Raw genomic sequence first — 15,346 nt, 5'->3', positions numbered from 1 at the left:
TAAAACCACTTATATATTGCAAATTGGTCTGCACAAATTAATTAATTTCTATCCTTCAAGTCAATAAATCTAAACTACGCTCAATAAAAAGTACATACTTTTTCTCAAAAAAAGGTACATAATTACACATTTAAAACCATCTAAATCATTTGATTTTGATCATATAATTATAAAATAGGAAGATTTAATTTTTAATTTATAATTTTTATTTATTTATTTATTTATATTTTTAATTTATAATTTAAAATACCGAGATTGATCAAGATTGTCGGACTAAAATCAAACTGTGGAAATTTGATTCCAATAAATATCACTATTTGATTAAAAAATAGAATGCGACAAGTAAAAAAAAAAAACTAACAAAAGATGCAAAACCATTTTACCAACCATCACTTAATCCGATTTATTTTTATCTCTAGGCTAGAGCACAATCTTCTTACCCTAAATTTTGCGAAATGAGAATCTGAAAGAGAAATAGAAGAGGACGGTAACCAAAAACCAACCCAAACAAAAACCCACAGACACACCAAAAAACGCTCAGTTCCATCACAAAGCACACAAAAAAAAAAAAAAAAAACTCTCTCTCTCACACACACACACACACACTATATTACTTCATCATCATCTCTATCATCTCGTCTCTTTCACTCTCACACTCATCATCTAGCTCTCATAAACACAGTTATTGTTATTATTCTATTTTTTTATTATTTATTTTTATTAAGTTTTTGTGATGATCAATTAACGGTGGTAGTGGTGGAAGTAGACGGCACCGACGACGGCGAAAACGACAACGACGATGATAACATTTTTCGCCGTCTAAAAAAATGACTCCGATCGAAAGCCCTAACCTTTTTCAACAACAACAACAACAACAAAATCGTTCTTCGTCCAAACGAAAATTAGACGAAGACGACGAAAACAACGCGTTAGATGATGACTTAGTCTATGTTAGAATGAGAAAAGACGAAACCACAAAAACAACTCTTCATTCTTCATGGACCGGTGGTGGTGGTGGTGGTTCTAGCGGCGGCGATGGTGGTGGTGCTTTCTCTAAGAAAAAATCACCTATTCATTTCTTCATTCGAATGATGTCAAAAGGATACAACGTTGTTATACACGCTTATCCAGAAGAAACAGTGAAATCAATTCACGAACGAATTGAAGAAATGAAAGGAATTCCTCTTTTTGAACAGAGGTTGATTTTCAATGGTAAACAGCTTCAGTGGGAACAAACACTCGCGGAGTGTGGAATTCAAAACGACGCTAATCTTCACCTTGTTGGTCGAATGCGTAGTACAGAACATCCTCAAGCTTGGCAAGTTGTTAATGATATGGTTTCTATTGTTTATGATCTTTGTCATGGTGTTAATCTTCCTGACGCTGTTAAATCTATTAAGAGTTTGCTTACTACTTATATTAATTTGGCTTTGGCACCTAAACCTAAACTTGATGCTGATTCTGCTACTAGTTATTTTCAGATTTTCATGAATTCTTCCGCCATTTCCGTTCTTGTTACCTTGTATGTTTCACCTTATACGGGGAATAAGGCTTGTTCTGATACTTGTATTAAGCATTTTTTGAATGGTTGTAAAACCTCATTGTCCAAGACGTTTCATACGCAGGCTGCGCGTGTGGCGTTGGAGTTTTGTAAATTGCTTAGTAGAGTTGGGACTAATGATCCTTTGTATCTTTTTTGTCGTACTAGTTTGGGTTTTTTTTTGGAAGCTGCTGAAATTTCACTTGCGGCATCTGAGGATGAGAATCACAAAGGGTTGGTGTTGGTTCAGGATTTGTTTCCGTTTGTTCGTGAACTTGCTGATAGTTTGTTGAGGAATTTGGATTTGAGCTTGGAATCCCCTTCCCTTGCTAATCCTTTGTTGAACAATGTTGAGGATTTTCAAGCCTTTTTAGTCCCTGTGAGGACTGGAATCGAGCAGCAACAGGCTCTCCGTGGTTGTGTTGCTCACCACCAGCAGCAGGACAAGAACAAGAATGGATTAGTTGCTGAAGAGATTGAATACCTTCGTCTGTTGTACAATCAGTTGTTGTCCAAAATTGATACTTGCCTTCAAAAAATGGACAAGAGATTCACTGACAAGGAAATGGTGTTTGAGGAAAATTATTTTTATCCTGCGTGCTCTCTCTATCTTTCAATTTTGAAGGAATTGCATAAGATTTCTAAGCTTTATGATGGTGCTACAGAAGAGCTCTGTCATGTTTTGATGTGTCGAAAGAGTGTGATGTGTCTGATCATCGTTAAATATGCAAAGAGGGCCGACGAACACCAGTGGATTCTTGAGTACAAGAATGTCACCAATTTCGAAGCTAGGAGGCATTTAGCCATGATGATATTCCCGGAGGTGAAAGAAGACTACGAGGAGTTGCATGAGATGCTCATTGACAGGTCTCAGCTGTTAACTGAATCTTTTGAATACATTGCACGGGCTGATCCCGAATCACTGCGTGCTGGACTGTTTATGGAATTCAAAAATGAAGAAGCCACTGGCCCCGGTGTGCTGAGGGAGTGGTTTCTTTTGGTTTGTCAGGCACTTTTCAATCAGGAACATGCTCTTTTTGTTGCCTGCCCAAAAGATCGAACAAGATTTCTCCCCAATTCTGGTATGTTTATCCAAAATTCTGAACTTACTTCTCTCACCTTTGCTGTTTGCCATGTGTTAGGAGTATTTTCAAGTTCAAAAATTTGAAAATGTTTATCAGTAGCTTGCATTTTTCTGATTTGGACAATATTTACAATGATTTTTATTAGGATTATGAAATATGTTGAACAAGTATTTGAGGCTTAAAACCTTTGCATAAAGAAATGTTTAGCAAGTCACGCCCCTAAGAAACAATAGTGAGAGAACAAGAAAATGAAATAGAGAGCTAAAACAAAGCCTCACTTCATTAACCTTACAAATTGCAGCTGAAGAGTGAGGATTTAGTGGCTGTGTAAACATGCAATAGTTTAGTGAAAACCGGGTTGTTTGTTTGTCTATCATTACTTGTTAGCTTTTTCTTAGATGAAATGTGCTCCAATTTGATGAAATCCTTGGAGGACTATATCAATGAAAGGCAAACATCTCATATGGCAAAGCAGGCATCCATCACAAATGCTTCCATGATATAAAACCTCTATACTTGTACGAAAGTTTATATTTTTCTGCATTGATTTTGAATTTAATGAAGATTATCTGATTCAACCATTTTTGGGGCTGTTTTAGGGCCAATATTTCTTTCCACATTTCCTTCTGTTGCTTCTTGAAGAATGATGCATTGGCTCCTTATCTATTACTCAACATTCACGTAGTCATTTATCACATGGAAATACAATAGGTCAAACTGACCTATTTAAAATTCACATTACGTAACATGTCCAACCACATGCGCTTTTTGCCACTAAACATGATTTCAAAGTTGTTGTTTTTAGTGGATAGGATTGCTTGATGCTTGAGGCCTGTGTTGAAATTTTCTTGATTTCTTCTACATTGTAGTATATCCTGTTTCAGTCGTAATTGTTAAAGTATTTTGAAATAACCCAGTGTAACTTGTCTTTTTTCTACTTGTTTAAAGCTTCCAAGGTACATCATACATTGTGGTATATCTTGTTTCAGTTGTAATTGTTAAAGTATTTTGAGATAACCCAGTTTAACTTATCCTTTGTCTACTTGTTTAAAGCTTCCAAGGTACAACATAATCTGCATCTCGAGTACTTCAGCTTCTGTGGTCGAGTTATTGCATTAGCTTTGATGCATAAGGTGCAAGTTGGTATTGTTTTTGATCGCGTGTTTTTCTTGCAATTGGCTGGAAAGCCTATTACTTTAGAAGACATAAAGGATGCAGATCCTGACCTATATAGAAGCTGCAAGCAAATATTGGACATGGATTCTGATTTCATTGATTCAGATGCATTAGGACTGACGTTTATTAGAGAAGTGGAGGAATTAGGACAGAGGAAAGCGATCCAGCTGTGTCCTGGTGGAAAAAACATTGTAGTTAATAGTAAGAACAGGGTGAAGTATGTTGATCTTCTTATAAAGGATCGTTTTGTAACATCCATAGCTGAGCAGGTTTCACACTTTGCCAAAGGTTTTGCTGAGATTCTTTCAAGTTCAAAGCTCCAGCAGTTCTTCTTTCAAAGTTTAGAGTCTGAAGATCTTGATTGGATGCTGCGTGGGAGTGAAGATGCCATTTCCGTCGAAGATTGGAAAGCACACACTGAGTATAATGGCTATACAGACACAGATATTCAGATATCTTGGTTTTGGGAGGTATGTATTGTTGCTATTTTTTAAATATAATGTGATGTCTATTTCAGTGTTCTTCTATATTCTTTATTTTTTTGTCTCTAGTGACTAGTGACAAGTATATAGGGAAAATAAGTACCCACTGCATCAGAGTCTCTAAGATAGTCTTTTGATATGAACATGTATTTTACCACAACTATATAGGGAAAATCTCCTTTGTGACAGCTCTGCAGAACTTCAATAGTCTGTAACCACCTTGCCCTTAGGTCTCAATTCACTCATAAATGACTAGATATCCCTCCCTCTTATTAACAACTCTTGTTCACAGGAAACTCATTTCTCCAATTATTCCGTCCCCCTTTCTTACAAATAAATTAACCAACTCCTAAAAACTAACCGACTCTAACTCTTTCTGCTAACATAGACCGATCACCTATCAATACTCGCCTCTAAAGTTTCACCTTGTCTTTAATGTGAAGGGATTTAACAAATCAGGGACAGGGACGGGAACAGCCAAATGACTTGGCATTTGTTTATCTCGAAAACCCAATTTTACTTGCAACTGAAAGTCCTGCCTCCAAGAGTCATTTTTTCTGGGTTTGAGTCCAGAAGTTCCTGTAGTGTTGTTGGTTTGGCCGGATTGCCTGCTTTCAAGCCCTCTCTTCTGTGTGTCCCCAACCATAGATGAGAGAAGAAATCCCTGGATGACCTTACACATTGTCCAATGAAAATGATGTATCACCATATGCAGTGTGACCTGCTGGGTGATGCTTAATATTAGCTAAGAAATCATATACACCACTTTTCACTACGGCCCACTCCTTTTTTTTTTATTATCTCTGTTGTTGTTAATTCATCCCCTTCAATGACTGAATATAATTATGGTGGGTTTATCAATTGATGTGTGTTGATCAGCTTGTGCGACATCCTCTCATCCATGGATGTTGCTCGTGCATTTCAGTCTTTGCTTCATTCCAACCCTCAGTGCAATGCAACCCATAAAATATCGACTGAAATTCTCTATTTTACTAACCCGTTTTTTTTCTTCCAATGACCAACACAGGACAATGGTTTTTGCCATTTTTGGTTTGGTGTTGATTTCAAATTAAGACTTTGTCTCATCCTAAACTTTGGTTCTCCGTCCAGTTCCAAGATCCCTAGCTTTCTGTCTTGGATCTCATCTTGAGTACTGCCTTGGCTTCTTGACAGGAATATCTGGATCAAATCATGGCTAGTACCATTTGTGTACTTCCTTCTAAAGGTCCTTCATGACGTCTTTTTGGTGAAACCACTATTTGAGGGAACCTCCTCTACAAGACTAAGATATTGACATGCCTTCAAATGACCTTATATCGCTCCCACTCAACCCTTCTTCATTTCTGATACCATCATGTGTTTAAACTGAAAGCATCTACAATTTTATGCAGAATTGTTTCATCTTACTACTAATATATATTAAATTTATGTTGAGAATTTATACAAAATGCTCGACTATTGTTACAACTTTTGTTGAGAAATTTGATTATCAACTTCCTCAAGCTATATTTAATTTATCCAGGATCTCTTAATCTAGGTTGTTATTGCGTCCTCAGATATTTTGTTCTGCAATGTTTTTCTAACAACTTTATATATCAAGATTTGATAAGAGATGCTGCTCAGTTTTTACATTTCATATTTTAACAGTCTGTTTGAAAAAACTTGGCAGATAGTGGGGAGAATGACAGCTGAAGAAAAGAAGGTTCTTCTTTTCTTTTGGACGTCTGTGAAATATTTACCAGTTGAAGGCTTTCGTGGTTTGGGTTCCCGTCTCCACATTTACAAGTCCCATGAATCTGGTGATCGTCTTCCTTCATCTCATACATGCTTTTATCGGCTGTGTTTCCCAGCTTATTCATCTATGCCTGTCATGCAAGCTCGTCTTAAAGTCATTACCCAAGAACATATTGGCTCTAGTTTTGGTACTTGGTGAACATACCTGCAATCTGGAAAGAAACTGGTTTTGATTTGACTGCACATAGAATTATCGTTCTGCAGCTTTGTACAGACTATAGGAGCATCCCATCTGTTGTCCTCTAGTTGGATACTTTGAGAAAGTTGTCAAAGTTCTGTTTTGGAAAGTAGTCAAGGGATGTAATTTTATTGATCTTGGTCAAATGTTTATATGGATAAAATATTAATAATACAGGATTTGAAGGATTTTTTTTATCTCTACATTCTAGTTAATAGCTGCTGGTTCGTCATCGGGAGTGTGGCACAACAATTAAGTTTGTGAAGTGCTAGCAGCGCATTCTCGAACATTTTCTGAAATGTGTTATGTATACATTTGGTCTGGCGATAGCATCAGTTTTCTTGCGTTCCAAGGTAAATGCATTGTGCAAATTGGGAAACTACATGGTGTAGCAGCAACCAAACATGGGATCAAGATTCTCTCTATTGAAAAAAAACTTGAGGAAATAATGTAGAGATCTTAATCACTGATCTTGACCATTGATAATATGGAGATCAATGGTTAAGATCTACTCATTATTTCCTCAAGTTTTTTTTTTCCCAATTGAGAGAATCCATTTCCCTTGTTTCTATGGGATCCCTATGAATTTCAAATTTCAATCAGTAAATAGTGTTTTAGAGATTGTGATGTTGGTATTAATCATTAGGTTTTGACTTCATACATTCTTGCTCATGCAGCAACTCTACTCCCTATACTCAATTCCAGATATCAACTCTACTCCCTATGCTCATGCAGCAACCAAACATGGGATCAAGATTCTCTCTATTGAAAAAAAAACTTGAGGAAATAATGTAGAGATCTTAATCACTGATCTTGACCATTGATAATATGGAGATCAATGGTTAAGATCTACTCATTATTTCCTCAAGTTTTTTTTTCCCAATTGAGAGAATCCATTTCCCTTGTTTCTATGGGATCCCTATGAATTTCAAATTTCAATCAGTAAATAGTGTTTTAGAGATTGTGATGTTGGTATTAATCATTAGGTTTTGACTTCATACATTCTTGCTCATGCAGCAACTCTACTCCCTATACTCAATTCCAGATATCAATTTTAGCATCTCCCTATACTCATTCTTGTTTTTATCTATTCCTTTCAGAAGAGAAAAACAAAATTCAAGCCAATTTTTTGATTCAAAATTGCATTATTTTTGTTATCGGTTGCAGTTTTTTTAAGGCTCTTTAACTTGCCGTTTGATAATGTGGTTTTATTTCATAAAATCCCTTTCCAAATACTTGTTTTCTAATTATCTTGTGGTGCACTCTTCCCCTCTTTCTGAAATCCTGTGGGTAAATTATGATAGACTTTCGGCAAAATAAAAAAGGAAAATATGTTTGATAATGTGGTTTTATTTCATAAAATCCCTTTCCAAATACTTGTTTTCTAATTATCTTGTGGTGCACTCTTCCCCTCTTTCTGAAATCCTGTGGGTAAATTATGATAGACTTTCGGCAAAATAAAAAAGGAAAATATGTTTGATAATGTGGTTTTATTTCATAAAATCCCTTTCCAAATACTTGTTTTCTAATTATCTTGTGGTGCACTCTTCCCCTCTTTCTGAAATCCTGTGGGTAAATTATGATAGACTTTCGGCAAAATAAAAAAGGAAAATATAATTTATTCAAACCAGGAGAAATACATAATGTCCAAACAAGCTTCAGTGGCTATAGCTCCTTATATAATAATAAATCCGTAAAGCCATACCCAAAGACTTACCTTCACAATAAGATCAATGACAAAAGAAACCAAACAAATAAAGCAGAAAAGCTTCTCATCAACTTTGACATGTGAAAGAAAAGTAGACAACAACTAGACTCCTTTCCGATCACTTTTTATGCTTCTGTGGTGGTTACTTCTTCAACTGGTGCTGCTATGGCTGCTGATTCTGTTTCAGTAGTTTCTTTAGCCTCTTCAGTTGATACTTCCTCTTTTGCTTCGACTTTTTCGGGTGCCGGTTCTGTTTCAGTAGTTTCTTTAGCCTCTTCAGCTGATACTTCCTCTTTCACTTCAACTTTTTCAGGTTCCGGGTTCTCTACCTCTGCCTTGGCTTCCTCAGTTACTTGTGTACTCTCAGCTTCAACTGGAACTTCAGTTTCTCCTTTCTCCACTGTTACTACTTCTTCGGTGGTGGCTGGTTCTGAAGTGGGAACCTCGGAGGCCGGTGTTGTTTCCTCGACCTTGGTTACCTCAACTGTTTCATTTTCTGTCACAGTTGTTGGTATTTGCTGTGTTTCAACCTGCAGGATCCATTTTCATTAACCACCAATGCTCAACATGTTGTTATGTTTATATGACCAAGTAACTCATAGGGAACATGATCAAATCATACTTCATAATTCATATGTCTTATCTTCAAATAACTTGATAGATATTTTTGATTGAAGTTCTGCTTCTAATAACAATAATACAATGTAGTAGAATCAATAAATTTTTTAAGAGCAAATTGATTATTGATCTTTTTTGGATTATGAAAAATAAACACGGGGAAAGAGATCTACACTAATTTGTTGTTTATAATCCATTGGACTAATATTTTTGTTTGATCCACTGGAAAATGCCGTGTGAATTTGTAACATCAAGATCGTTATGAAAAACTTGAATTATGTATATTTTAGTTGTATTTGTATGATACTTCTGTATTAAAAATTATGTAATGCATATGACTATAACTATGTAATAACGCAATGTAGAAAAAAAGAGACTATATCTTTGAATTACCTCAACAGTGGCCATTTGGAATGGAAAGATGAATTACAAAAAGAAATATGAACTAGCAAGAAAGGAAAGCTGAGAGAAAGAATGATAGTTTGTGATTGAGATGATGAGTTGATGAGAGTGAGAGGTTTATATAGAGGCGTAGTGCAAGAGTGAGTGAGTCTGTGGCCACTTGCAAGAATCTTTTTCAAGCAGACACCTCATGTCACTGACAGAAACTAAAGAGATCAATGTACCCAAAATAATATTACAAGGATCACCATAACAGGTTGTAAATGATTTTTATTTTAATTACTTTGGTTTACACTTTTTCTTAAAAATAAGAGACAAAGTAGCTTGATTCACTCATAAAACTATTATGTTGCATGTATAATAATAACTAGACAAAATTACACATGTGTGCTCCTTTTTTCGGATTGGTCTTTCAATTTTTTTTTTTTTTGTAAGGATATAATCCCTAACCTCTACAAGAATCTGTTCATATAATAACCCTTCGGAAAACATTCATCAAACCTTATAAACTACCTACATTTCTTGTAGTTTTTTTTTTTTTTTTGATGAAAATTTCTTGTAGTTTTCTACATGGCCAATGTCATTAACATATTGATCGTACAATTTCATGCATGTAATACAAAGAAGGGTTAAACTGAAAAACCACAAATATAAATGAGCTCGAAGGCTACACACGTACAAACTGTAACATTAATAACCAAATTGGGAAAATAAAATTTAAAGGGTCGATCCGAAAAATGAAAAAACTTTAAGTACCACTGACATTTTTTTTTAGTAAACCTCTGACATAATTTAACATAACCTAAAGGTTGTTTAACGTACAAATGGAAGACTTATTTAAACTTAAAAAGACCAACCCAAAAAATTAATTAAACTCATAGAAATGCAGACATAATTTTATCAATTAGATCAATATTTTTTCCTCTCCTTCCCACACTCAACTCTTTTTACTATCTCAAAATTCATGTCTTTGTAAAATATGGATTGTAACTTTAGCAACTAGATCAAATATTTGCTGGCACGGATAAAGTTTTTTGAGCATGTACAAATTGAACCCTTCATTTGAAATTACGCCAGGCAGGTGAAAAAATTGGATCAATATTATTGTCCTTTATCTCTATGGTTAGTAATAATTGAATGCCATTAAACTAGTGTAACGTTATGGGTCTGACATAATATTAGAGGCCTAACATGTGAAAAGACTTGGTTTTTACTACTTGTTTTTATTTCAATATGATTGATTATTAAATCTATGGTTTTGTCTATATGTTTGTCCGGTGTTATAGCGAGTTTGATAAGATCATAATGAATTACTATAATTTTATAAATTCTATACTTTTTAGTTTCTACGAAATTACAAAATCAATGTGATCTGTCTAATTCAACGTGATACCAAACATGTATTAACAATGAGAACAAATGATACTCCCTCCGTTTTAAAATACATGTCCAAGTCAACCACTTCACATATGTCAATGCACAATTTTGACCGTTAATATCTTTAATTATCTAAAGTAAAAAATTATAAAAATTTAATATTTTGAAAATATTTGTCGAGACAAATCAAACAACATCTTACATGTTAATATTTGTATTTATACATTAGTTAAAAAGTATGGTCAAAGTAAGTCAAGTAAATAGTGCACATTGTAAAAATTGGACATGTATTTTGAAATGGAGGGAGTAATAGTTTTATGCTAAGCAAGATTTTAAAATTGATGTTAGGCAAAGTTAAGATATTGATGTGGGACCTAAGTGAGCAAGTGCTGATCACAAGCATCCAAATGAACCCCACACCCCATGGTGGCACCATAAAGATATCACAGTTGGCAATGAAAAAGGGTTTAGTTACCTAAACTGAATCTGTAGCCAATTCCATCAGGGCACCGCCCCTCCCATTTTCCCTACATAAAGATAGACAAATCCCACACCCTCCAAACTTTCCACGTCTTGCACTCGTGCCAGTGGGGCCACTTCCATCCCTACAATGTGCCACCTCACATCTCTTTTCTCATTATTTGATGGACAAAATACATCTTTTATATCACGGCATGTTTGTTTGAAGGTAAACTAGTGTCCTCACCCGTGCGTTGCACGGCTCGGCAACATTTGAATACGACGTTAGTTTAATTACAAAAACGAAATTAATTTTTAATTAAAGTTGAAAACGACAATAACAAACTAATTCTACATCGTGGTAGAAATTATGTCATAATTAAGTTATTTATTGTTGTCGTCAATTCAAGATAAATACCATTGATTAACAATAGTTGCGTGAAGATAAAAAATACAACAACACACAAACACATTAAACTCGCCAAAAGTTGTAAAAGATTTGTCCCAATATTCAACAAGTCTTCCGGGCTAAAAAAAAAAGGACGTATTACACCAACTTCTATTTATATTGCATACTACGTATAGTTCAAAAGCAAACATAAAAACAATAGACAAACATCCACTAAAACACTTAATATTTTAATTTTTCTTCCAACTCTTCGAAGCTGCTCTAGCCATCTCATCAAATAAGCTATTTAAAGCATACTCAAGACTGCAACAAATTTTGTCTCCCTTATGCAAAACGTTATCGAATGCAAATTGAATCCAACCATCTTAGATGCATTTCTTCTTTTCCTCATCTTTTGATGCAACAACAGTAAACCCATACATTTCCATATCGTCAAGATCCATCAAAATAATTGACGCCTTTTTTTGTTTCTCAAACTAAATCAAAACCTCTTCCGAAAAAAAAACTACAACCCAAAAAAATAAATAATCGTTAATACACAATCGTAAAAGTTGTAAACGATATTAATTAATGTGTTCGGTGAAAATGTATCAAACTCGTCAAAGTTGTAAACGATATCACAATATGTCAAAAGCGTATGCATAAAAAGAAACATTAAGATCATTCACCACCACAACTCATGCAAGAAAAATGGTAGCACGTTTCGTGCCACCTTAAACGCTCTATAGTTCAATCACAAATGCATACTCAAGCAACTGAAATATAGTCTAGCATAAAAGCACCAGCAACAAACAAAAGAGGACCAACCATCCAACAAAAGTAAATAAGTAGACACATGGAAAACTAAAGACCTGCATACTCAAGCAACAAAGGCTACCAAAAAAGAAGTAATAAGTCTAAGAGAAAGATAACAACTCAAAGATACAAATAAAAAATGGTCACGTGAGAGGAGCACATCATGAAATGATACTGTCCTCATCTCCCCCTCGTCTGACATTCACATCCAACAAGCGAAAAAAATTCGAAATCCAACTCCCAGTTCTGCGAAGGAGACAAAGCAGAATACTTATTCTATAGCAAAAACAAACAATGCAGATTGAAATATATCGAACAGAAAAAAAATATTAGTCATTACCTTTGTATCAAATATATCAATAATGACTGCATATCCTTTTATCAAATAATATCCTTTACATTTAAAAGCGGTACATCAATTTTGCACGTCTTGGAAGATAAATACATCCTAATGTTAAATAGGAATATGATGCAAACTTTGAGAGATTACATTAGCAACCTAAGTCAAAACTATCCCAAATACATAGGAAAATATCATATCATATAAAAAATACTCAAATGTCAAAGCGAAAAAACAATGGCACAATTGGAGAACAAACACACTTGTAGGTCCTAAGCCAATACTGTCAAACACACGTCGGTAGGTATTTTTTAGTGTAATATTTTATTTTTAAATTAAAAGTTTTAAGTAACCGGGCTGGCCCGAAAGCCCGTAGCCTGCAAATGGCCGGTCTTGGACAAATATTTGTGAGCCCGTTTATCTTCCGGGTCTTTTTGGCCCGACCCGAAAAACCCGAGCTCGTCATGGGCCGACCCGTCGCGGGCGGGGTAACCCGATTTGACAGCTCTAGATATATGCGTGAAATATCATCAATTAAACTATTTTTTAGGTAATTTAAACCATTATTATTATTATCATCAAATTCTGTATTGAAACTTGTACATTTAATATCAAATATAAAACTTTTGATCAAATAATTGTTGTTTTATTATTATTATTATTATTATTATTATTATTATTATCAAATTCTGTATTGAAACTTGTACATTTAATATCAAATATAAAACTTTTGATCAAATAATTGTTGTTTTTCAAAAAAAGTCACTACTATTAGTTATTTTAATACGTGCAATGTTGCACATGTTAGACATACATTTATTATTATCATTAGCAAAATCTTAACTTGTGCCCTTAGGTCACATGTTAAGAATTCCACTAATAGAAATTATGTATTGAAAATTGTGTTAATTTATTGTTCAAAATATTTAATATAATTTTTTTTCATTAAATTTTTACCATTAATGAAATGAAATTAATATTAACATGTGGCCTAAGGGTAGAAGTTAACATATCCCTTATTATTATTATTATTATTATTATTATTATTATTATTATTATTATTATTATTATTATTATTATTATTATTATACTTTCATTATTATTATTATAATACTACTTTCTCAAATTTTTTCCCTAAAAAAAACTACTTTCTCAACACTTTAAACACTCTCCGATTCAATGACAAAGGCGAAATTATTTTTTAATCAAAGTTGAAAACGACAATAACAAATTAATTCTACATTGCGGTAGAAATTATGTCATAATTATGATTATTCACTGTTGTCGTCAGTTCAAGATAAATATCATTGATTAACAATAGTTGTGTGAACATAAAAACCACAACAACACACAAACACATTAAACTCGCCAAAAATCGTAAAATATTTGTCCCACTATCGAACAAGTCTTCCAAGCTAAAAAAACAAAGAACATATTCACTGAATTCTATTTATATTGCATAATACATGTAGTTCAAAAGTACGCATAAAAACGATAGACAAACATCCACTAAAATACATAGTATTTTAATTTTCTTCCAACTCTACGAAGTTGCTCTAGCTATCTCAACAAATAAGCTATTCGAAGCAAACTTTAAGACTGCAACAAATTTTGTCTTCCTTATGCAAAATGTTGTCTAATGCAAATTGAATCCAACCATCATAGATGCATTTATTCTTTTCGTCATCTTTTGATGCAACAACAGTAGACCTATACATTTCGATAGTGTCAGTATCCATTAAAATAATTGACATCTTTTTCCGTTTCTCAAATTGACATGTGATTTTGTCCCCTTGCTAGCTTTTTCTAATAAAATCTCACCATTTAATTTAATAATAATGAATAAAATCTCATCCATTCATTCAACAAAAAAAAAATCTCAACCATTCTATTTTCTAATTTATTCCCTCCTCAATTAGAAGAATAAACAAAGACTCGTATTCAAACATTCTAAGTTCTAACCTCTCAGACCTGTTCCATGTCTTCAAACCCTAGCTGCCATACACACCTCGTTGTTTCCATCTTTTGTTATGGATCAATGTTTCATACCTCCTTCATAAAACTAAAATAAGTTACACAACCATTTTAGATCAATCTCTCTCGATACTCAATTTCACATTCACTAACCATGGACACAAACCCAATTTCTTTCATGTTGTCTATCCTTCCTTCGTCTTGAAGCTCTGAAATCCCAACATTTTTTAAACCCAAAATCGTATCTGTGAGGGTACCATTTAACCGATATGTGTTTCTCCCTTTCATCCCAAGCACCTCTTCTCCATCTCCTCACACATATGATTGCATGTCTCTATAACTCACGGATCTGTTGTTGCCTCCAGTAGATCCGACATGTACCATACAAAGAAAGATTTTTTTTGAGATTTTAATGTGTTGTTGGATGCTATAAACCTTATATAGACGACTGTTGTTGTTGCACGGTTCAAAACACTTACAGGTGACTTTAGTTTGATTACAAAGATGAAATTAATTTTTTTACTTTAAAGTTGAACGCGACAATAACAAATTAATTCTACACGGAAGTACAAATTATGTCATAATCAAGTTTATTTATGTTATATTTGTTGTCGTTAAGCAAAGATAAATACCATTCATTAACATTATATGATCAATTACATTAATTTAATTACAAAAGCAAAATTAATTCGAATTGAATTTCAACATCGCAACAACAAATCAATTCTACGCGGTGATATAAATTAGGTTACAATCAAACATATTTATTTCGTATTTGTTTTTGCTGGTTTTCGACAAATGCCTTTCATTAACAGTTGTCACATAAAATGATAAGTCGCAACAAGACACAAATACATTAAATTTGTTGAGGCTCAAAAAGACTTGTCCTTCCTTCAACAAGTTTTCCAATAAACGACTATGTTATCCCTCTAATGACACAATCGTGTGGAATGTGTAAGAATGGGGAATGAATTAGAGAGTGGGTAAAAAGAACAATTAAAATTAACGA

General features: G+C 33.9%; 2 protein-coding genes across 2 annotated transcripts; one reads left to right on the top strand and one right to left on the bottom strand.

The window, feature by feature from the left end:
* Positions 1–505: 505 nt before the first annotated feature.
* Positions 506–6,452, top strand: LOC146903503 (E3 ubiquitin-protein ligase UPL5-like). The gene is made up of 3 exons (XM_085735358.1): positions 506–2,622; positions 3,679–4,271; positions 5,953–6,452. The coding sequence occupies exons 1-3, from the start codon at positions 828–830 to the stop codon at positions 6,214–6,216; spliced, it is 2,652 nt and encodes an 883-aa protein (XP_085591484.1). The 5' UTR covers positions 506–827; the 3' UTR covers positions 6,217–6,452.
* Positions 6,453–7,856: 1,404 nt separating this feature from the next.
* LOC146903502 (uncharacterized) lies at positions 7,857–9,076 on the bottom strand. The gene is made up of 2 exons (XM_085735359.1): positions 8,975–9,076; positions 7,857–8,493 (listed from the first exon to the last, which is right to left on the bottom strand). The coding sequence occupies exons 1-2, from the start codon at positions 8,987–8,989 to the stop codon at positions 8,089–8,091; spliced, it is 420 nt and encodes a 139-aa protein (XP_085591485.1). The 5' UTR covers positions 8,990–9,076; the 3' UTR covers positions 7,857–8,088.
* Positions 9,077–15,346: the final 6,270 nt, after the last annotated feature.

Source organism: Medicago sativa, chromosome 8 (assembly GCF_051527215.1).
Source record: "Medicago sativa cultivar Bolivia chromosome 8, Bolivia_mono, whole genome shotgun sequence".
Lineage (NCBI taxonomy): Eukaryota > Viridiplantae > Streptophyta > Magnoliopsida > Fabales > Fabaceae > Medicago > Medicago sativa.
Note: the sequence above shows the minus strand (reverse complement) of the source record. Positions and strands in the feature narration are given on the sequence as shown.

Bases quoted from the DNA above. Each gene is read 5' to 3' on its own strand.
- LOC146903503 (XM_085735358.1), top strand. From the start codon at position 828: ATGACTCCGATCGAAAGCCCTAACCTTTTTCAACAACAACAACAACAA. The intron at 2,623-3,678 runs GTATGTTTATCC...ACTTGTTTAAAG, and splicing joins AAGATTTCTCCCCAATTCTG to CTTCCAAGGTACAACATAAT. The intron at 4,272-5,952 runs GTATGTATTGTT...AAAACTTGGCAG, and splicing joins AGATATCTTGGTTTTGGGAG to ATAGTGGGGAGAATGACAGC.